The following is a 21,116-nucleotide window of genomic DNA, read 5'->3' as shown; positions in this document are numbered from 1 at the left end:
TTAAACGAACCCGTTGAGAAAGAGGTTGAATGGTAGGTTGAGTACCGTGGAGGAGACAGACAATGGAAGAGATGGATCGCCATGGGGGGTTATATAGCATGCGATAAGCTATCGGATTTGGGGGGGGGTTGGTCATGTGCCTAGCCAGTTAGTGCCAGACAATTCAGGCATCGAACCGTAGTTTAGGTTTAGCTGTGCCTGGATCATCTTATCAATGACTTTTGACACTCCCACTCTTTACGACTCTACGCATGAGCATCCCACAATGACAGCTCTTTACGAATAAACAAAAGATAGCTAGAGAGGAAATAATTATCTTCTTCTACCATACCACAACCCGCCCATCGACAACGTCAACATGTCCTCCCCATCGCCCTCCGACAGCTCACGGCGCAATTCCCCGCAACCAGCGGTATCATCCCCAGCTCTAGCGCAGAGACCCAGACTTACCAGAAGAAGCGACTCCAACGCAGCTGGAAATACTGCAATCCCAGATGAAGACCATGGAGTTGATATTCCTTTGACCATGTCGGCCTCAGTCGTTTTGACTGGACTGCCGCAGGATGCACATCGGGCTTTGGCTGATGCGGAAGCTATTGATGTGGGTAAAGGTGTGTATTCTACCGGGCAGGAGTTATTTTTAATCCATTTCTTTAGCTGGTCACGCTCTTTTCACGTTTATACGGGGTCTAGTATAGATTGAGAATTGACTTTGATTTTCATAGTCACCGTCCGATTTCAACCTCTGCCCTCGGCACCGATATTGAGAAAGACAGTCTTTAAGATCTCTGCGTCCCAAAAGTTTGAGACTGTGGTCAACTTTCTAAGGAAGAAGCTGGATTGTCAAGACACTGATTCAGTCTTTTGTTATATCAACAACGTCTTTGCACCATCCCTCGACGAAGGCATTGGAGGTCTATACAGGGTAATTATTCCTTTCTGATTAAGAATAAAAGTGGCTGATTGCTGGTCTAGTGTTTCAAAAACGAAACGGATGACCAGCTATGGGTCCAATACTCCATGACTCCATTCTTTGGTTGAATCGATACAACGACGTTTTCATTTTAAGCGTCCTACTTCGCCCCGAATCTACTAAGAATAGAGAGGGGTATGAATATATACATAGTCCACTAAAGATATGGACCAAACCACGCGTATCGCGTGGACATGAAGTCAGCCGGAAAAGCCTCCGTTCTGCATAATGATACCAAATGTTGACAAAGAAACGACGGATCAAGCGATTGAAATCGGCTTTCGTTATTTCCGAGGACAGGGGTTGCGGATGAAGTCAATGTCGACTTTCGGATAAGGACCTGTTATCCGCTTTCGACCTGTCCATCGAGACGCTGTTGCCGAGATGATGTGGGGAGCAAACTATCATGAAGCGTGAAGGATCATACGGCCAGCATTTGACGATTCATCTTCTTAATAGCAGTCGAAAGCGGTTGAGAAAAGTTCTCAATAAGAATATCCGATAATATGCACTGCGAAAACTCCAACGCCGGATAAATGCACGGAATTATTTCACAAGACATAAGTCAATCTCATCGGAAGGACTTGTTGCTCAATTCTATTGAATAAACAAAGATCGGATGTCAGTGATCCGCTATGAGGGTATTCTCGGGCCGACGAACGGAACTTAAGGAAGTATGCTCACTTTGTGATAGTGGTCCAAGGCCCTCTGCATATCCTCCAAACTGGTCTTGTCGCCATAGGCATCCATTAATTGAGCATTTCGTCGTAGACGCTCTTCTTCTTGGATGGATTCGCGTTGAATGCGCTGTTGCGCATCACGCATGGCGGTTACACCATAGCCAATTCCTAAAACGGCGATTATCGGAACGCCTCTGTGAAGGGGTGAGATGAGTTGATATTCAACGCGACGCATAGAAAATGCACCATCATAGAATTAAAAGGTTGAGAGACATACATTTTTGTCATGCGACCGAGTCTGATAATATGTCTGGGTGATGGGCTGCCACCGTTTCCTAGGGGAGCCTGTCCATTTGGGGAGGCGAAGTGATCCATGTATGTATATCGTCTGTACGGAGTAGTGATATTTTTGGTCGAGAAGAATCGTTGCAAATCGATGGATTCACGTCCTTGCACGAAGTATGTAGATGTAAAAGTGAAAAAGGAGAAGAGAAATGTCTCCTAGAAATACATACGTCGTAGTGTCGCATGCTCCCCCAGACACGACCGAGGCTATGCCATACAAAATTACTTGATTGCATGACAGCAGCATCTGATGTATCATGCATAACGATGTGGGATAATTTTACACAGCGATGATTGGACAAAATGGCTGGGCAGGAATCCTATTCGTGCAAACCCCAGAGTAGAGCTGCATATTTACCGTATAATGGATGTATCAGACCCGTAACGTATTATACCATAACATAGATTTATGTGGGGAATGGATCGGGGGGGAATTGGAAAAGTCCGAAATGAGGATTATGGCGAGAATCGGAAGGGAGGCCGTCCGGCAAGAGACACGGCAAAGTTGCAACGACCGCGGGGCATTAACTAAGAGTATAATGTGTTTACGTACTGCTTAACTCGCCCCCTACTTCTCAGAATGTCAGACTGGGATTGTCTATATTGTTGGACATTGTAAGGTACACATGCATATGGTTGATGCGTGATGTTTACAATACGTTTACCATACAATGTTTGATCCATGGATGGCACATCAGCTTGGAATTGGATTCACAGAGCGAGCAGAGTTGCTGATTGCGGCTTATTCTACTTGAAGTCTATCTGAGTCATGCATTCACCGGATCATCTATTTGAGCGTCTGCTCATCGATCAGTTGGCACGACATAGCTATGGAGAAAAGATGGTGATCCGATCAGTGCTGACTGTCCAGGCTGAATATGCATAAAAGTTCCCCGCAATTGCCTGATCGGAAAAGTGGAGACTCTGAGCCTCCATAGCGTCATGTGTGCCGACCACACAATAAACTTCCTTCGTCTCGTGACTGTGCCCTGCAATAATCACACAACAAACAACAACCATGTCCACCGACGACTCGGAATTCACGGGACAAACAAGAGACGGTCTCACTCGTCTCCCTCCCGTCGCAACCGAAGAGACACCCTTGCTGCAAGATGAGTATCCGGCCCAACAGGAAGATACAGATGGAACACCCATCGTCAAAGAGCCCACAACCTTTGAGTTGATTCTCGTGCTGGGAAGTATCTGGGTAGGCGTCTTTCTTGCCGCGCTCGATGCTACCGTTGTCGCGACTCTATCCGGTCCCATCTCCTCGTCATTTAATTCCTTGTCGCTGTTGTCGTGGATTGCGGTTTCGTATTTGATTTCCAATGCCGCGTTTCAGCCGCTGAGCGGTAGATTAACCGACATATTCTCGCGACGGGCTGGCCTTGTGTTTTCGAATGTCTTTTTCGGTATTGGAAATCTTATCTGTGGTCTTGCGACGGAGCAATGGATGATCGTGACCGGGCGGGTGGTTGCCGGTATTGGCGGTGGTGGTCTGACGGCAATCTCAACATTTGTCACTTCGGATCTGGTCCCATTGCGGCGACGGGGCGTGTGGCAGGGAATTGGTAATATCTGCTATGGCACTGGCATGGGCTTAGGAGGTGTTTTCGGTGGTATGGTTAATGATTCGCTCGGTTGGCGGTGGGCGTTCTTGATTCAGGTACCGTTTGTTGTACTATCGACTGTGCTCATTTGTTTTACGGTGAAAGTGCCAGTCAAGGAAACAGACAAGTCGCGCCTTAAACGAGTGGACTTTTTGGGTGCTTTTACATTGATTGTGTTCCTGGTTTTGCTGCTGCTCGGTCTCAATGCTGGCGGCAATCAAGTTCCTTGGACTCACCCACTAGTCCTAACCAGTCTACCTTTATCTGCAGTCTTTCTGGTAATCTTCATCTACATTGAAGATCAGATCGCGTCAGAGCCTGTCATTCCAGTCCGCCTGTTACTCGACCGAACAGTCGGATTTGCCTGCTTGACAAACTGGTTCTCTACAATGGCAGTCTTCGGTCTACTCTACTACGTGCCGATCTACTTCCAGGTTCAAGGTTATTCCGTAACGGCAGCTGGTGTCCGTCTTGTTCCCGAAGCGGTTGGTACAGCTCTGGGCTCGTTGGGGTCAGGAATGATCATGCGTGTTACGGGCCGATATATGCTTCTGAACTGTATAGTCATGGCTCTGCTGGTTGTCTGCTCTGGCATATTCTGCGCCTTTGAGTTGAACTCTCCATCGTGGCTTCCAATGCTCGGTCTGTTCGGTCTCGGACTTGGCTACGGCGCCATGCTTACCATCACCTTGGTAGCGCTCATTTCGGCGGTCGATCACCACTACCATTCTGTAGTCACCTCTGCCTCGTACGCGTTCCGGAGTACCGGAAGCACTATCGGCATCACAATTGCTTCAGCTGCATTTCAAAATGTGCTCAAAAAGGGACTATGGGCTCGGTTTGGTGATCAGCCAGATGCCGACGAGCTAATTCCCCGAATTCGAGATAGTCTAGATGAGATATGGAAGGTCCCTGAGGACTGGCGTCAAGGTGTGCTGGATGCTTATATGGTGTCGTTGCGGGCGATTTTTATTACTCTTCTTGGTGTTACGGTGTTGGCAGCATTTTCGAGTTTGCTTATGAGACAGCACACTCTGTACAACAACTTGGCCCGTCAATGAGTGGCTCGTTTGACTGCATTGAATATAGATAGATTGGATATAGAGAAGCATATACGTAGTTAACTAGATACAATGCTTTCTTGGACAGTACTACTAGATAGATTCTTATCTACCTGTATACCTTGTCATTGCTATGAACAAATTCTATAATACTATAGAAATTTGAAATTGAATCATAACCATTTAGTCTCCTATCAACATGACATGAATAGAATGGACGGTTGAGACTTGAGTTAGTGCAGCCCAATCTTCAGGGCGGGCTTATCGGAAGTCCGATATTTGAGCCAATCATAAGCACCAGATTAGCTTGCTGCCCTTCTTTTATGTCTTTTCCTCGATATAACTACTCCGCAGTCCGTACCCTTTCAAACTATTCTCCATTATTCGGACGAACAACAACCACCAGGTGACGTGTCTTGCCATAGATCACCGGTTCAGACCCCTGTCGCTCTCATGATGAGCACCATAGGGTTACGTACTTGCCTACTACATTTCGTTCTCCTGACGTCTGAGTTCTCCGCTTTTTCCTAGCTTAAAAAGTTGTCACGTTCCAATCAGAGCCGAAGGATTGGTGGCAATCCAGAATCGCTCCCCTTTTTTGCTAGCCAGTCAATCTGCATATCCCCAACTCTTGGACAGCCCGTTCAGGTTGAGTGAGGGGAAGGGCTGACGAAGAAGAGCACGGAAATATTTGATTTTGATTTTGACCAAGGCGTTGTTGTCCGTTGAGACTTATGGGATAAGACCTTATCTATACAAAGCCAGCTTCTCCGTCTCCGTTCGCGCGCCTTCAACTATTCGCCTTGCGGAGTTTGGACTTGCCTTTGGGGGACGTAATATTTCCTGCGCTACGAATTCACGATCGTGTTTTGCCATCCTCGTATAGAACGAATGCACCGAACGACACCGCGAGCACCATCCTTACGACAGTTTCAGTGTCATAATCTTTTGTATATCTGGCATGGCAATCGGTTTAAAAGCTGAGGATGTGGCCGGACCAAGGGAGTCAAAAGGTCTCGAGACATCTAGTTTGCAGATACGTGAAATCACAGGGGACATAGATTCACAGTCCGAGAGCTCTGATGACGCACATGCCATGAAAACATCAACAATACCGAAACCGCCGCTCGAAAGAACGCAACGACGGAAACGAGTCCTGCTGTCGACGGAGAGCGCCTTTGCCTCCAACTTTCTACCTCCCTTAATCCACAGTCCTGATATCGAGCTTCGATTAATCACCGACGAAGAGTCTTCGGCCATATCGACAGGGGCAACTAAAGTCCCACATTATATGGACTCGGTCGACAGTCATACATTTGACAACAGGATGGGTTCACGGAGATGGCTTCGAGCAAAAGCGGCGGAGTTGTGCGAATGGGCAGATTTGCTTATCGTCGCTCCAATCGATGCCGGAACATTGGGGTCGATGCTGTACGGTCTTACGCATACATTGACTCTTTCATTGCTTCGAGGATGGGATATTAATAAGCCTGTGTTTTTGGTTCCTGGTATGACGGTTTCGGAATGGACGAATCCGTTGACCGAGCGACAGTTGCAAGAACTGGAACACAACTGGCCATGGATTATGCGGATACCTCCTTTGTTATGGAGTCATACTGGACCGGAGAAGTTGACGCAGTTCCCGTGGGATGGAAGTTGCATCTTTGAGAATACGCTGCAGGGGATTCTTGACTTGACCAGTGTTTCAGCTGAACATGGTGGTAGTCAGTCAGAGCGAGAGCCAGAGGAAAAGCTTGAGGCGAAGAATACTTCCATGGCTATTGCTAAACTCGCCCAACAAGCCACCAAGCATCGCGAAGAAAGTCAAAGTGGCCGCCCCAAGTCTCTCCCTTTGGAACTGTGGCTGAACGTTTTCGTGGACCATCTTGGGGACTGGGAAATTGCAAAAGCAGTTGGCATCCCGACCAATCTTCCGGTTCCTAGAGAATGGCAGTCTCATATATTAAAGATGTCGACGCCTCCATCTTTAGAGTATACTATACTTCGGGGATCATTCACCGCCATCACGTCAAAAATCAAGGAACTCACTCCTTATACGCCATTGTCGAATCTGGCATGCCATTTAATATTCAAATTTTCAAGAACGGACATCTTGACTTATTTACTGGAAAAGCATCCCAGTCTATATAGCACTACTACACGTTTCAAAAACATACCATATCTCGCTTCTGCCATCTACGGCAACCCGACTATCCTGACATGGTGGCGCGACTCTCCCGACTCCTCAACCCAGGAACACAGCGCCGACGCCATCGACGGCGCTTCCCGATCAGGACATATAAACGTCTTGGATTGGTGGCTATCCTCCGGCTCACCACTACGCTATTCCGAACGTGCCCTAGAATCAGCCAGTGCTGAAGGCCGCGTCGACGTTCTCGAATGGTGGAAAAATGCCTCCTTGACGGCATCACGCCCCATCCCCCTAAAAGTCGGCAAATCAGTTCTCCTAGCCGCACAATCCGGTAAAACGCAATCCCTCGCCTGGTGGGACGCATCAGGTATTCCATATACACATTCCGAGTCCGTGGCGCGCATCGCCAGCACACACGGCCACATCCACGTCCTTGAACTATGGTATCGCCTCAAGAGCACAAAAATGATCTTTGACAACCAGGTTCTTGTCGGGGCCACGCGAAGCGGACACGATAATGTCCTCGAATGGTGGCGCAAAAGCGGGTTACGAGTTGAATTCAAGACGTGCGATATTGAAGAGGCACTTGAGGACGCTGATCCGTCTACACATGCGGCGCAACGAGTGCGGCAGTGGTGGGCGCAGAATGGGTTGAATCTTGGTGTGGGTACGAGTGAGTGGATGAAGGTTAAGGTGTTGGCATGATCCTTTTTTGTTTTGAAGTTTATATACCCCAATGCCTATTCTGTTGTTTCGGTTGGAGTACGTACATTATGTCATTTATTGTTTTTTAGAGATATTTGGAGCTTGAGGGCATGGCATAGCGTTTGATATAAGTTACATGGGAAGAATGATATTCGAACATATCGAGTAATAAATGATTTTATACAACGTCTACCTTACTTATCAAGAGTCATTCCCAAAACACTACAATGCTTCCGATCTGGTAAATCTGAGAAAGACGGCCTCGGCCACTCCAAATTCATCACCCCCTTTCCAGCTGTCGAGTACTCCTCAAATCTGAACATCGTAAAGTAATGCTCCGACGGCCGATACCCCCTCGTACTCAGATACTCTATATCCGGATTCGGATCCCCCGTCTTCGCGAAGGATGTCCACATATCTTGTACGACGTTTGTGTATTTTATATCCCCATCATCCCTTACCGGTTGGTTGAAGATGTAATATGTCCCGAATATTTCGTACAAATCACCTGAGTGGCAGCGGTAGTATGGTGTATTCGGCTGGCCGACGGGGAATGTGCACAGGTCGTAGAAGGAGTAGAAACTGAGGGCGTAGGCGCGTTGGTGAGTGTATACCCAGAGAGAATTGAACGGCTTTGATGAGGAGGAAGCAGCAGCGTCGACGAATTTGCTCACATGGCAGATGATCCCCCCATCTGTGCCGATGTTGACGGTTGCGTTGTACGCATCTGTGTAGTCCTGTGGAATGTCCCAGAGACCAGAAGAAGCTAAAGTGGATGCCTGAGATGAGGTGATCATACCTCCTCTAGCGAGAGCTTCCAGACCAGTGGTGAGATTGGCCATGTTTGGCGCGATGCTAGTCGCTAGTAACGACTGCGCTTCGTCGGGCATCCAGCCCATCAGGACATTGACGCCGTTGATTTTACGTTCCGAAACGAGGGAAAGCGGTTGATCGACCATGTATACGCCATCGATGACGGTGCTCCACGACCAGTATACCATGCTAATATTTAGCAATGTGTCTGCTGGCAGCTGCCTCAAACACTCAAATCTACCTTCTTGTCCTGCAGAAGTCGGACACAACGGCTCTATATGCGGAGCCATCACCGCCTCAATCACACTCTGATTTACAACATTCCCCGCCAAAGACTGTGGAATCGCATTCTTAAACAATCCTTTCGCTTTGGGTGAAACAATCAAATCCATAACCGATGCACCGCCAGCAGACTGCCCGAAAATGGTGACATTATCCGGATCACCGCCAAACGCAGCAATGTATTTTTGTACCCATTCCAGAGCGGCGATCTTGTCGCTTAACGCGTAGTTGCCGTTTACGACGCCGTCGTTGAGAGTCAGTAGCCCAAAGATGTTGAGTCGGTAGTTGATACTCACAAGCACCACGTCGCCGCGAGAGACAAGACTGGCGCCGTCAAAGGTGGAATCGCTCCCGGCACCGTTGATCATTGCGCCGCCATGGATCCAGAGCATAACAGGCTTTAGACCCCCTTGGGAGGCCGTAGGCAGAGATGAAGGGAGACTGGGTGTAAAGACTTGCAGATGCAGACAATCCTCACTATTCCCCCAGGGATTCAGTCCCTGGGCATTGCCCTCAAAACTGCCTACTTGCATGCAAGCCTGCCGGTATCGCGTTGCATTAACTACATCCCCATTTTGATACTCAGGTGGTTGGGCATATTGAAAGCGCAACTCATCAACGGGTGGTTTCGCGAATGGAATGCCCAAAAATCGATATGCCATGTGGTCCCGTAGACCCTCGAATACGACCCCTTCGATGGTGGGTGTTCTCACAGTCGGGAAGGTAGAGTAATCTGTATCTACCTGGCCGACGAAAGGGGCTGTGTTGGTGCACAAGAATGGGGACTTTCCGCCACCATTTGGAGTCCCAGAAAACGAGCCCTGGAAATCCGATGGCCGATTCGAATTGCAAGACGTCCAGAGTCCATCCGGTTTATTAATATTCCCCAGCCAGGCCTGATAATTGAGTTCGTCTTGATAATTATACAATCCCTTACAATCAAGCAGAGTTTCGTTGTAGGAAGCGCAGATCTTGACGGCCTCGTGGTAGGTGGCTGGTTTGTTGACCAGGATCGCGCTAGGATTACCTTCGTGGCTTTCCCAGTCTCCAGAGTTATGATACAGGATTGTTGTGCTGGTGAGTCGTGGATTTTTATGGTTGGATGAAGCCGACAATGCAGCTGATGCGCATAGAGCGGCGCAAAGCCCTAAGATGGACCTCCACGCTTTAAAGCTAGACATCTTGATACCCCCAAATATGGGAATGAAACAATAATATCGGGATAGATTTTGAATGCGTCTTTGGCCGAGGTATAAATACCACCCTATTTCCTCCAGCACCCACATCGGTACTTCTCTTCAGCATTATCGAAATTAGCCTGAATTCTGGATCTGCAGGTCTAACGACATTGATGTGGGGGGGCAGCTGTTTACCGTTACACCGTCCAACATAGCATGTGGAGGTTCGACTTTGGAGGTACAAAAAGGAGACCGAGGGCGTTGCGCGAGTTATGCATTTCTAGCCTAACTTACAGAAGGTACGGCAAGGCAATAAATACTAATATAGAAGCGGGTTTGCGGGGAAGCACACGTATCCCAGTGGGCATCTGCGGTCTCACAGGATATGAAACATGCTTGTATATTAGGATTTAGACTAATTTCTTCACGGAAATTTGCATTTGTTGCATCGGTGAGACGGATAGTAGCAGAATGGGCTTGTAAAGCTTATATCTGCTAAAGAAAAGCGCAAAGGACTATATAGGAAGGGAAGTGTAAACTACCTAATTAGGAAAGAATTGTCCAAAGTAGGGCTCATCTGTTTGCAGCCAAGTGTTGACCTTTCGTCCTGCATATGTCAAAAGTAAATCCACATAAACCCAGAATAAGTAGATACTGGAATGAAACAATAAATATCATAAAGAAATGCGAAAGAATTGAAATCACTACTGCTGTCTTCCTGATGGCAGTCGCATATATATCCGTGGAAAAAGGGTGACAATCGAAAACTCAAAGACATCTAGAAGATAACGTATGTAATTCAGGTCATCAGATACGATTCATCACTGTTGAGAAATGAAAAGGGGTAATATATGAAATAGCTCTCGAGACCAGGGCGAACCCGGCAAAGACGGATATTATGCCTGCCATTTTGGGGTTCTGAACGGCGAGCAGGGTGACAAGTAACGAGAGAACGGTCCAGAGTGATATATTCAAGCCAAACAAACCATCGAGCGCTTGAAGACCTTTGAATTTAGCCCCCGTTTCCTCTAGCATGGATTCGAGGTTGGCTGCGCGAGCTGTGAGCTTCTCAAGCAAGGCGAATACAACTTTTGTGTGGGCACCTAGAGCTTCTTGAGCCTGAGCTTGTGTCTCGATGGCCTTGGCATGATATGTTTGTGTTTCAAGAAGTCTTGCCGCACGCGCCTCAGACTTTTCCAAGTGGGTTTCGAAAGTTTGCAGTCTCTGTGATATGTCAGAAATGCTAATAGCGCTATACTTGAGGAATCAAAAACCTCTAGTATAAGAGTCTCTTGTTGGTGGATTGCTGCAAAACGTTCAACCAACCATTCCTATAGCCACATTAGCATTGCAACTAGCGACTGTTGTTTCACTTTCCTACCAACGCTCCATCCACCCCGGCAACTCTCTCCTGCATATTGTTCAAGGACGCTTGCATGAGCAGTGTCCGCTCATGGTTAGACTCCATGTTCCTCATATCTTGACCTTGCAGGTCTTTGAATTCAGAATTTCGGCGTTCTAGTTCGTTAAATATCTCATTTATTTGACGTCGTAATTGCGCAATATCCGTGATAGAGATATGCATGCCCTATGATTTTCAACCCGCTTGCCCGACAATTGCATCATAATTCCTTACCTGAGTCAGTATAGAAGAGTCTTCTTCCACATCTTTCAAAAGTGAAAGAACTTTTGAGACACTAGTGCTCACAATGCCTTCGAAATCCTGGAGAAGCCCAGTAAAGAGCCTCCTTGCTCGATTGCTGTCTTTTTGGAGCTCGGCTGTAAGCTGATTCCTCAGCTTGTGTACTTCTTCCATAAATGCCTTTTGTTGAACATTCTCGGCAGCTGCATCATGTAGCGCTGACTGTAAAGCCAAGTTGAGATTTTCTGCATTTTTGGCAAGTGACTGGTGTAGATTCAAAATTTCCTCCTTTTCGATTTCAATGCGCGCTGCCTGACAAATGACAATCGCATTTTGTCTGCTATTGCTGTAACTCGTCCACCATTGAGGTCTTGACTCCAACCCTCGAAGACATCCTTCCACAATAGGCGCTGCAAAATCGTCGGCAATATCTATCAAGTCAATTGTAGAATCGTTGTGTATTCGGTCAGAGGCGATTCGGATCGATGAGCATGACACCGGGATTGTAGCTCCAGCTCCTGAAAGTTCGCACAGGGCTAGTCTTGCAGCATATATAGACTTTACTTGGTCCAGGGTGTGTACAATTTCGGCTCCACCTGAGCTTTCAGCACTACTGAGGCTTTGGCAAGATGTGAGAAGTTTCATAGCAGCGATTCTACTGCATGACGGCGATGACTTCATTGATTCAAGGAGTTGTATTGCATTTGAAAAGGCGCTGTCATGTTGCGCTGTCCTTGAGCGTATCAAATTAACCAAGTCGGGGGTCTCTATAGATTTCCTGGGATTTGCTGCTCCTCTTGTTAGCACTACCATAACGATCGCAGTTGATAGTACTAACCCTTCTGTGTAGATGGCGGATAGAGATCGAGGAACGATGCCTCTGTGGAAGCTATCAAGAGCAGCAAGGGCAACAGAAGATAATATAGTACTAGAAGCGACATGTTTCCGAGATCGAATCAATGATACGCTAGAACGAAGATGGCAGCCGCCTCTTGCAACGATGATCAGATCAGTGTGGTGGTGATGGTTTGTGTTGAGCAACAGGATGGGAAGAGGAAGATGAAGATCTTTAGATTAAGAGGAGCTCAAGAAGAGATCTTCTTGCCTCATTTCGATATGACTATTTGGGAAAGCGCCAATGGCTATCAATGGAATAAATGGAATAAGAGGAAAGTGAGGTTAAATAGGAAGGAGCCAGGGGAGGCAGCTTCCTCAGCAACACCCTCCACCATCTGAATCTCATCTTGTTTAGACATTCTGTAATCCGAGGCTTTCTCAAGGAGATTTTACAAAAATTATTCTTTCGATAAAAGACATGAATGAATGGGTGTAAATCCTTGATTGAAGGACTTGTATCATAATCAGGCACGTGATGCGCTTAACCTAATACGGTACTGCCAAATAATTTCAAGTGATTTTCGGAGCTAAACAACCTCACCGACAAGAAAACATCCAACAGCAACCATGTCTTGCGCCGCCTCACAACGCTGCCTGGTGCAGCTTCTGCGCGAGCCTATCCGATCGAAATCAGTTCCCGCATTTCTTGTTCCAGCACTTTCTCAGCCATTAAGAACACAATGCTTCTCGACAACGTCCGCGGCCCGGTCTCGTATCGGTGGTGCCCCCGTGTCAATTCCACCAGAGGTCAATTTGAGTCTTATTGACCTTCCACAGACTAACGTCCGTGGAAAGGCGAAGGATGCCCCAAAGATGGCCGTCGAAGTGAAAGGTCCATTAGGTTTGTCGTCTTGATTCTGAGCTGTGGCGGGCCTTGGTCATTGATGATTTTGTTTAGGACAATTGACGTTAAAGATCCCTCCGTTCGTCAACATCAACCATGACCAGACCACCCGAAAAGCCATGATATCTGTTCAAGATACAGAAGTTCCTCATCAGCGAGCTATGTGGGGTACGTATTAAGTCAAGTTGTGTTTCAAGGCATACTATCTAAGCACGAATGCGTGTCATAGGAACAACACGCGCTCACCTCCAAAACTACATCCTTGGTGTCTCCGAAGGCCACATTTGTATCCTCAGTCTAGTCGGTGTCGGTTACAGGGCAACTATCGAATCAACTGCGACCACAGTGACTGCCGAATTCCCTGGTCAACAATTCGTGTCGTTGAAGGTCGGATACTCACATCCAATTGAGCTGCCCATTCCAAAGGGCGTCAAAGCTTCCACGCCTCAGCCTACTCGTATCTTACTCGAAAGTATTGACAAGGAAGTTGTCACTCAATTTGCGGCTGAAATCAGAGAGTGGAGGAAACCGGAACCATACAAGGGCAAGGGTATCTTCGTGAACGGGGAGACCATCCGCCTCAAGAACAAGAAGATCAAGTGATCGCTCTGCCGGTTTCTTCTTTGTGCATATCTTCTTGGATGTATATTATGTCATGGTATCTTTTTTGTATTGTATACTGTAGTCTAGGATTTTCTTATATCATGGTTATCATCACATTGTGACTTCTTCATGTCTACTTCAGGTTCAACACAACCTGAACTGCATCAATGACTTGGTCTTGAAGGGCAGCAGGGGCGGCGACAACACCTTTGTTATCCTTGAGGGTTCTTCCCTTGGTAAAGTCGAGGCGCTTGCCATAGATATCAGTCACCTGGCCACCAGCTTCGCGAACCAGAAGGTCACCAGCAGCATGGTCCCAGATCTTTTCCTGATAGTCTTTCTTCATAGGCAAACGGAGATAAATGTCTCCGGCACCGCGAGCAATCGAGCAATACTTAGCCTGAGAGTCCAAGCGCACACTTGGCGCAGTGATTCCAAGGCGTTTTGCAACTGAGGCATTGTCATCCTGGTTGGAGTGAGCGGCCTCAACACCCTCACAGAAGACAGCCTGAGAGACATCCGGAACTGGACGCATGGATATAGGTTTGCTTGGTGCTAAACCGGCATTTGTCAGAGGTCGACTGACGGCTCCTTCACCTTCAATAGCAGAGAAAAGAACACCTTTGCCCTCGTCGTCGGACTGCTCACTACCGATATTTGTGGTGAGAGCTTCAGAGTCGTCAATTGGAAGATTGGGGCATCCAATGACGCCTACCTTCACGTCACCATCCACTATCAAGGCCAAACAGACTGCGTATTGACCACCTCGGAGGAAGCCCTTGGTACCGTCAATAGGGTCCAAAGCCCAGATACGACCGGTTGCTCCACCAAGTGATTTTCCTTGATCTATCACAGCCAGCATGTCTTCTTCGTTTGCTAACGAACCTCCAATAACTTCATCACTTGCCGCATCATTTAATTTGATATCCTTGACCAAATCCCAAATCTCCGCTCGCAGGGCAGTATCTTGTCTTAATTCACTTGACTCTTCCTCTGCTACAATCTCGTCGTTGGGGAAGTTCTTGGCAATGGCTTGGATGATCAGAGCTTGCGCGCCGAAATCGCCTTTCGTGACTGGAGATTTGTCGTCTTTGGCCAATGTTCCCTTTGCTTTCTCGTGAAAGACTTTTTTTGTGAGGAGGCATGCTCGCTGTACTGCGAGCTCAGCGATTCGGCGTTCGCGTTCGTAGGTCATTTTGGTGGTGGTTGAGAAAAGAGATCGATATCGGAGGTGACTGAGAATTGCGGAGAGACGGGGCCGACAAGGTGCAATGGTTGAGGCCAGGATGATTGAGAGTGATCAAGACTTCAATAGCTGAGTTTTGGATACTGCTCAGTAGAAATTACAATTCAATTAAGAATTATTTCTCCAAGAAGTGATCGGCAAATGTTTGGCGTCTTATTCGCAGCTAAGAAAGATTCTGGGGAAAACCTCAAAGCAATCACCGGCGGAAATAGCGGGCCTACATTCCTAAAGAAGAATTGCGAGCACAGACGGACCAATCGGAAAGTCTCATTCTCCAGATTGTCCCGCACTAGGCTAAATGAGGCAAAACACCACGGGAGGGGTCAATGACGGCAATGGGTTGTTGACAAGAACAACCGAGTCAACCTTACAAGCTTTGTTGTTCTCCCTTCATACAAGCATTGTGCTGCCAGCAGGGACACTCGCCAAAGCTGCGGCTGTTTTGTTTAGGATCTCTGCTGCACCCGCAGCTTATGACTCTTGTGACGATCAAACTATTGTTGTGTCCATGAGCCAAGGGTTAAATCGTGGTACGACTTGCGACGTCGCCTGACAACCTTGAGGCAGTGAAGGGCAGAAATTCTCGTTCATCACTCTACGACTCTCACTTGACTTTTACTATTTTGAGCGCAACGGACATACAGAAAAAACAACAGCTTCCGCTATGTTCCGATCAGATGTCAGAGATGATGAAATCCACACATACTATAATGATATGGGCAATATTTGCTAATTTAACTAGAAACCGTTCACCGCCGTCTCCGTGCAGATTGAGAATCTGACGAGCGAGCAATACGAAGTCGAAGACTCGAGTGGAATCGTTGACTTGATCGAAGTCGTCCAGATCCAGGGGACTGGTCCACGCGAAGCTAGTCGTGCGTTGCGGAAGAAATTGTGAGCATACATACCATGATTAATAAACTATATGTGTCTAATACAAAAATAGGAAATACGGCAACCTCCACCGTCAGCTACGAGCCCTCACAATATTAGATTTTCTCATCCAGAATGCGGGCGAACGATTCCTGCGTGGATTCGCCGACGAACCGCTACTCGAACGTCTTCGTATTGCCGCCACAGATCCCGTATCTGACCCAGAGGTGAGGAAGAAATGTCAACAGCTCTTTGGGCAATGGGCAGTAAGCTACAAGGACACTCCAGGCATGGGTGGGATCACGGCGCTTTACAGGCAGCTTCCAAAGCGAAAACAGCCAGCACAGCAGGCTCAAGCCAAAGTTCTTCGGGAAACGGCAGCACCACCCCCCGAGGTGCCGATGGGCCACTCAGTGTCAATATCAGTTGGAGAAGGCCCTTCGACTGTATTGACGTCCCCGAAGTCAGCCAAGAAGTCCAAACGTAGCTCCACATTCGGCTCCTCTAGTTCAAAGGGTCACAAAAAATCGGGCTCCAAGATTTTTAATATGGAGAAAGAGAAGCCCGAGATTTTGCAGACAATCGCGTCGTCGTCGGTGGCAAGTACCAATCTTCAAAATGCGTTAAAACTAGTCAATCGCGAAACACACCGAGTGAGCGAGGATGAAGAAGTCATTACCCAGTTTGAAAGATGCAAGAATCTACGACGACAGATTCTACGCTATATCCAACACATCGAAAGTGGTGATCTTCTCGGCAGTTTAATTCACGCTAACGAAGAGCTCGTTACTGGATTGATGGCGTTCGAGGTGCTCGACAAGAGTTTAGACTACGATAGTGATAGCGAAGATGAGGGCTATCTGCGAGCCATTGACAAGGGTTTCTCTGGAATAAGCATTGGGCCTCCTAAACCGCCTCGACCTGCACGACCGACAAGCATACCAGGATTTCCTACAGATAACAAGAAATCTCCGTTCAACCTCAATGACTTGGAAAGTGCCAGCGAGTCTGAGGAGGATGATGACGAAAATAATCCTTTCGGAGATAGGAATGAAGTGTCGACTCCATATCTTGAAAAGCAGCAACCTACCTGGTACGTATGACATACTCCCTAGCGTTGCAGAAAGTGTTCTAACAGCCTTTAGGAGGGAAGTCTAATGACACTTTTTCCCAGATGAAAGGAGTTCCAAGTTCATTTACCTCATACTGTAGGATTAACAGTACACCTCAGACGATATTTGTCCTACATTCATGCGCGATAGTTGTGGCTATGCTACTCTTTGACTAATTATACCCTGATTTTCGATAAGTCATATGAGAAGCAGCCCTGCAAGAGGGGCGTTGTTAACCTTTTTTGCTTTTCTATATTCATTTCTCTATTCGATCTGCACTGCTTTACTTCGAGTTGTATATATTCACCCTTCACAATGCTTTCCGAATTTTAACTGATATCCCTTTTTGATTACTTGATATATCATGTAGAATATTGCTAGGACCATCCGAACGGGCTAGCTTGATTCTTAAATGAGTCCATCTGACTAATAAAATTGACACAAGAGAAACGATTCAAGGGGCTTTCCCGACCCTAATCTCAAAGTTTTGATAGAGTCTCTTGTCCGTTACCATCAAAGACAGGGAAACCCTTCCCTTCAAGCGCAGCCTTGATCTGCATAGCAATATAGCGTGAGTAAAATCTTGCATGGTTGAGTCCACCACCCATATACCAAAGACCTGGTTCTATACAAGACCATTAGCACATAACGAAGGCTAGGAAAGGGGTGTCAGTATCATACGTCCAAGAGGCATAAACGCGCCTTTGATTTCACCCTCATCATTAACACCCCAGCAATCACTTGCTCTGTCTGCGACTTCATCCCCAAAAATTTGATGAACTGTATCACGCATATTACCCACAAACCCCGTAGCGAAAACGAGTACGTCTGCTTTCAGGTGGCTGCCATCTGCGAATAGAACGCCGGTGTTAGTGTACGACACCGGCAATGAACTAGTTTTCATTTTTATCTACTATCCACCGTTAGTGATCCCGGTCGTATCATATTCAGGGAGTGGGAAGAGAAAACAGACAAATCCGTCAGCAATCTTTTTCGATGCCCCTATATCCATATAATGTCCTCCAAGACGTTCACAAATGTGTCGCGTAAGATCATCATCTTGCTCAAGTAGAAAGCCGGCTTTTACCAAGTCAGAGTATAGATCTGGTTGAGTGGTATATTGTAAGTGGTTTGCGAGTAGTCCTAGTCTACGGCTGAGAGCGTTGGGATAGGCGAAGCATTTGATATCAGCGGTGTTCATGTCTGTTTCGGTGTTGTATTGTGCTAGATGAATCCATTAGAGAGGTGAAGTGTTATGGAGATGTCGTGTGTTGCATACTTATTGCGTGTTTCTGGTATGCAGACTGAGATATCACGTCTGTGACGAGGTCAGGTCAGTGGATTTCGGTATGCTTAGATTGCTTCGTATACGTACAAGTCTTGTTACGTTGGACGATAGTGACCGAAGCCAGTCCAGCTTTGACCATATCCTCAGCGACGTCATGCCCTAGCAGAGTCAATAGAGTCCGTACTAAAAGTGCTAAAGAAAACAACGAGACCTCCTACCTGTATTCGCGGTACCCACCACAACGCCATGCTTCCCTTTCCACTTGGATGCGTTTTTGTAATCCTTGGAATGCATTACTGTACCTTGAAATTGGAACTGAGGCTCACGTCAGTATTTGATTCTGAAACCTGCTGAAAGGAGACGCACCTTATTTGCATACTCCGGAAACCAAGGTATTTGCGAGTTGATACCAATAGCCAAAACAACATGTGAGCTCGTGACCGTGATGAGTTTCAATCTATCTGAATCAGGTTGTCGTCTTCGTAGTTCCAAAGTCCATATCTTCGTTGATTCGTCCCATGATCCGGATTTCAGGGTGGTTGAGAGCCAGATATGAGGGGTCTAAGAGAATCTCATCTCCATTAGCAAAAACAACCCCTGCTTTTAATCTCCAATATGCCTCCTTAACGTACAAGTCCGTATCTTTCACTCCATGCCTTGAAGGCGTCTGCCAGGTCGTCTTTTGTCAACCACTGGGGGTAATCAGGGGTAAACGTCCTTTCGAATGGCAAATGAGAAGACTCTCGTATTGTGTGGACTAATGAAGCGTCAGCCACAAAGTTTTTTTGAAACATAGAGGTGGAACATACTCTTCGAAGAATCATATCGTAGTCTCCAGCTGTCGCCAAGCTCGTTGTTGCTATCGATGCAAATGTATGAGACTCCTAATGCTTGTAGTCGTCCCGCAGTGCAGAGGCCAGATTGACCACCGCCGACAATCATACAGTCATAATGCTGTTGTGAAGTCTGTTGATGATTTCCTCTTGCCTCGCTCGAGGAACGATTTGTTTTATCGGTATGAAGATTGCTTGTAGATGTACTCTCAATAGGATCAACCCGATCAATATCCCCAAAATCAGGTAACTGATCCAATATAGTACCCATAACCCAAATCTTCCATTCACCCTCATCACCACCATCCGGAACAAGACACAAATACCCACGACACAAAGCGTGCAACGGTACTCCCATACTAAACGTAAACGATACCTCAATCCAAGCAACACCCGCTCCTTGTCTGTTCACAAAGGCAGTCTCCGGTCTGAGCTTGAAAGATGATGTCCTTCGCTGTTGACATAGTAATCGCCATGCTGGCAAGACGACTTTTGAGGAATAGAGTGTGCGCAGAGTACCGGTTAAGGAGAACATGTCTCTCCATATAGCATCGGTAGTAAAGTCTTTGTCGCCTAGGTTGGCTAATTTGTCGCTGAATATGTGGCTTATGGAACTTGGATTGATGTCTTCGGGGATGTGTCTTGTCGGTAATGAACATGGGAGACTATCCAGGACTGTTTCCCGACCTTTCCGTGAGGAGTTCATAATTCAATGATGGTGTAGCTGGATAACTGCGAGTTGAATGAAGCTTTAGTTCGGGAAAACTCAGGGCGACATTTTGCATGACACTTTGGTCGAGATCAAAATAAGCACCGTCAATAGAATAATACTTCCTAGACCACCGATAAAGTTTTATAGAGGAGCGAAAAATATACCATCATACTCAGTGTTACACCATGCATCAGCACTTGAGGCCGAAACATGGATGTACTATCGGGGTGGAATCTCAAAAGAAAGTCCGATGCTCCGAGAGGTATCTCTCAACGTCGATCATGCCGATTCATGGACGAATGTCAAAATTCAAATTAATATAATTGGACTATTGTGTTTATTTATGCCGATTTTCAAGTGATAATAGTCAGTCTTTGATTATATCGGTGTTCGTTGGATCAAAGTATGTTACAGCTTACAAGATATCTATCATATCACAGCCTTGAGTATGCCTTGTTATTTGCGTTATAGCACGAATCACGCGCAAAAGATCTTTAAATCCCTCGCTCATTTTCATCTAAATATCAATATACAAATCTAGCATGGATCTATTCAGGGGCTATCTATGTACTTCAGTCCCCCTATGGAATTTCTGGAGTAGCTGTACAGGCTAACACCGAACAATTACAGAAAGCCTTTAGGGAATCTGAATCTTAAGTAACTGACTACCAAGACAAGTTATGTATGTATACTGACATTATCAATGTTGTACGGCACATCTCACTCAAATTAAGGTGGCAGGATGCACGTCTATGGTAATCATCATCCGGAGGACTCGAAGTTAGTCATTGCCTTAGAAGTCATTCATTCATTGTTACCTAGTCCTGCCGAATAGTTTTAATAATAAAAATGCTTGATATCAGATCAAGAACCGGCAGCTGCATTCTGTAGATGGCCTGGACAGAAGGCATGGACGCATCCCGTAAGTCTATAAGATTGCCCAAATAGGAAATTTCCTTATCACTCAGCCAAACCTCTGATTCAGACATGACAACAACAGATAGCCCCTCATTCTAAATGGGAGATAACAGTTTTACTACGTACCCTGAAATCAGTCGACATCTTTTTCTAAGTTTATTATTATGTTTTCTGTTGTGGTAGCGGGGTTCATAGTGCTCCCCCTTGCTTCGTACACTGCATTTCAATGCTGGGAAGGGGAACCTTTTCTCCTTTGCCTCGAGAATAGTTTATTTGTATATTCAATGTTATGTGTTGAAAGCTAACATGGCACTATATAATCGGGTTGACTTTGGAATAAGGGCAGACT

At 46.6% G+C, this 21,116-nt stretch overlaps 10 protein-coding genes across 10 annotated transcripts; 5 read left to right on the top strand and 5 right to left on the bottom strand.

The window, feature by feature from the left end:
• Positions 1-358: 358 nt before the first annotated feature.
• Positions 359-1,041, top strand: EYB26_001466 (uncharacterized protein; the record flags this gene model as incomplete). Its single annotated transcript, XM_054260776.1, has 3 exons — positions 359-611; positions 726-925; positions 976-1,041. The coding sequence occupies 3 exons, from the start codon at positions 359-361 to the stop codon at positions 1,039-1,041; spliced, it is 519 nt and encodes a 172-aa protein (XP_054116751.1).
• Positions 1,042-1,564: 523 nt separating this feature from the next.
• Positions 1,565-2,028, bottom strand: EYB26_001465 (uncharacterized protein; the record flags this gene model as incomplete). The annotated part of the gene is made up of 3 exons (XM_054260775.1): positions 1,565-1,570; positions 1,658-1,847; positions 1,931-2,028. The coding sequence occupies 3 exons, from the start codon at positions 2,026-2,028 to the stop codon at positions 1,565-1,567; spliced, it is 294 nt and encodes a 97-aa protein (XP_054116750.1).
• Positions 2,029-3,016: 988 nt separating this feature from the next.
• EYB26_001464 (uncharacterized protein) lies at positions 3,017-4,669 on the top strand (the record flags this gene model as incomplete). The annotated part of the gene is made up of 1 exon (XM_054260774.1): positions 3,017-4,669. The coding sequence occupies one exon, from the start codon at positions 3,017-3,019 to the stop codon at positions 4,667-4,669; it is 1,653 nt and encodes a 550-aa protein (XP_054116749.1).
• A 961-nt stretch (positions 4,670-5,630) lies between these two features.
• EYB26_001463 (uncharacterized protein) lies at positions 5,631-7,526 on the top strand (the record flags this gene model as incomplete). Its single annotated transcript, XM_054260773.1, has 1 exon — positions 5,631-7,526. The coding sequence occupies one exon, from the start codon at positions 5,631-5,633 to the stop codon at positions 7,524-7,526; it is 1,896 nt and encodes a 631-aa protein (XP_054116748.1).
• Positions 7,527-7,720: 194 nt separating this feature from the next.
• Positions 7,721-9,802, bottom strand: EYB26_001462 (uncharacterized protein; the record flags this gene model as incomplete). The annotated part of the gene is made up of 1 exon (XM_054260772.1): positions 7,721-9,802. One exon carries the CDS (start codon positions 9,800-9,802, stop codon positions 7,721-7,723), a length of 2,082 nt encoding a protein of 693 aa, XP_054116747.1.
• Positions 9,803-10,606: 804 nt separating this feature from the next.
• EYB26_001461 (uncharacterized protein) lies at positions 10,607-12,382 on the bottom strand (the record flags this gene model as incomplete). Its single annotated transcript, XM_054260771.1, has 5 exons — positions 10,607-11,023; positions 11,074-11,130; positions 11,181-11,387; positions 11,436-12,229; positions 12,280-12,382. 5 exons carry the CDS (start codon positions 12,380-12,382, stop codon positions 10,607-10,609), a joined length of 1,578 nt encoding a protein of 525 aa, XP_054116746.1.
• A 523-nt stretch (positions 12,383-12,905) lies between these two features.
• Positions 12,906-13,785, top strand: EYB26_001460 (uncharacterized protein; the record flags this gene model as incomplete). The annotated part of the gene is made up of 3 exons (XM_054260770.1): positions 12,906-13,179; positions 13,237-13,350; positions 13,412-13,785. 3 exons carry the CDS (start codon positions 12,906-12,908, stop codon positions 13,783-13,785), a joined length of 762 nt encoding a protein of 253 aa, XP_054116745.1.
• Positions 13,786-13,918: 133 nt separating this feature from the next.
• Positions 13,919-14,980, bottom strand: EYB26_001459 (uncharacterized protein; the record flags this gene model as incomplete). The annotated part of the gene is made up of 1 exon (XM_054260769.1): positions 13,919-14,980. The coding sequence occupies one exon, from the start codon at positions 14,978-14,980 to the stop codon at positions 13,919-13,921; it is 1,062 nt and encodes a 353-aa protein (XP_054116744.1).
• Positions 14,981-15,695: 715 nt separating this feature from the next.
• Positions 15,696-17,062, top strand: EYB26_001458 (uncharacterized protein; the record flags this gene model as incomplete). Its single annotated transcript, XM_054260768.1, has 4 exons — positions 15,696-15,710; positions 15,774-15,925; positions 15,978-16,997; positions 17,050-17,062. The coding sequence occupies 4 exons, from the start codon at positions 15,696-15,698 to the stop codon at positions 17,060-17,062; spliced, it is 1,200 nt and encodes a 399-aa protein (XP_054116743.1).
• A 433-nt stretch (positions 17,063-17,495) lies between these two features.
• On the bottom strand, positions 17,496-19,843 carry EYB26_001457 (uncharacterized protein; the record flags this gene model as incomplete). The annotated part of the gene is made up of 9 exons (XM_054260767.1): positions 17,496-17,641; positions 17,698-17,926; positions 17,990-18,240; positions 18,296-18,334; positions 18,392-18,463; positions 18,523-18,619; positions 18,671-18,865; positions 18,937-19,061; positions 19,114-19,843. 9 exons carry the CDS (start codon positions 19,841-19,843, stop codon positions 17,496-17,498), a joined length of 1,884 nt encoding a protein of 627 aa, XP_054116742.1.
• Positions 19,844-21,116: the final 1,273 nt, after the last annotated feature.

Source organism: Talaromyces marneffei, chromosome 1, assembly GCF_009556855.1.
Source record: "Talaromyces marneffei chromosome 1, complete sequence".
Classification (NCBI taxonomy): Eukaryota; Fungi; Ascomycota; class Eurotiomycetes; order Eurotiales; family Trichocomaceae; genus Talaromyces; species Talaromyces marneffei.
The sequence above is the reverse complement of the archived record's forward strand: the minus strand, read 5'-3'. Positions and strand labels throughout refer to the sequence as shown.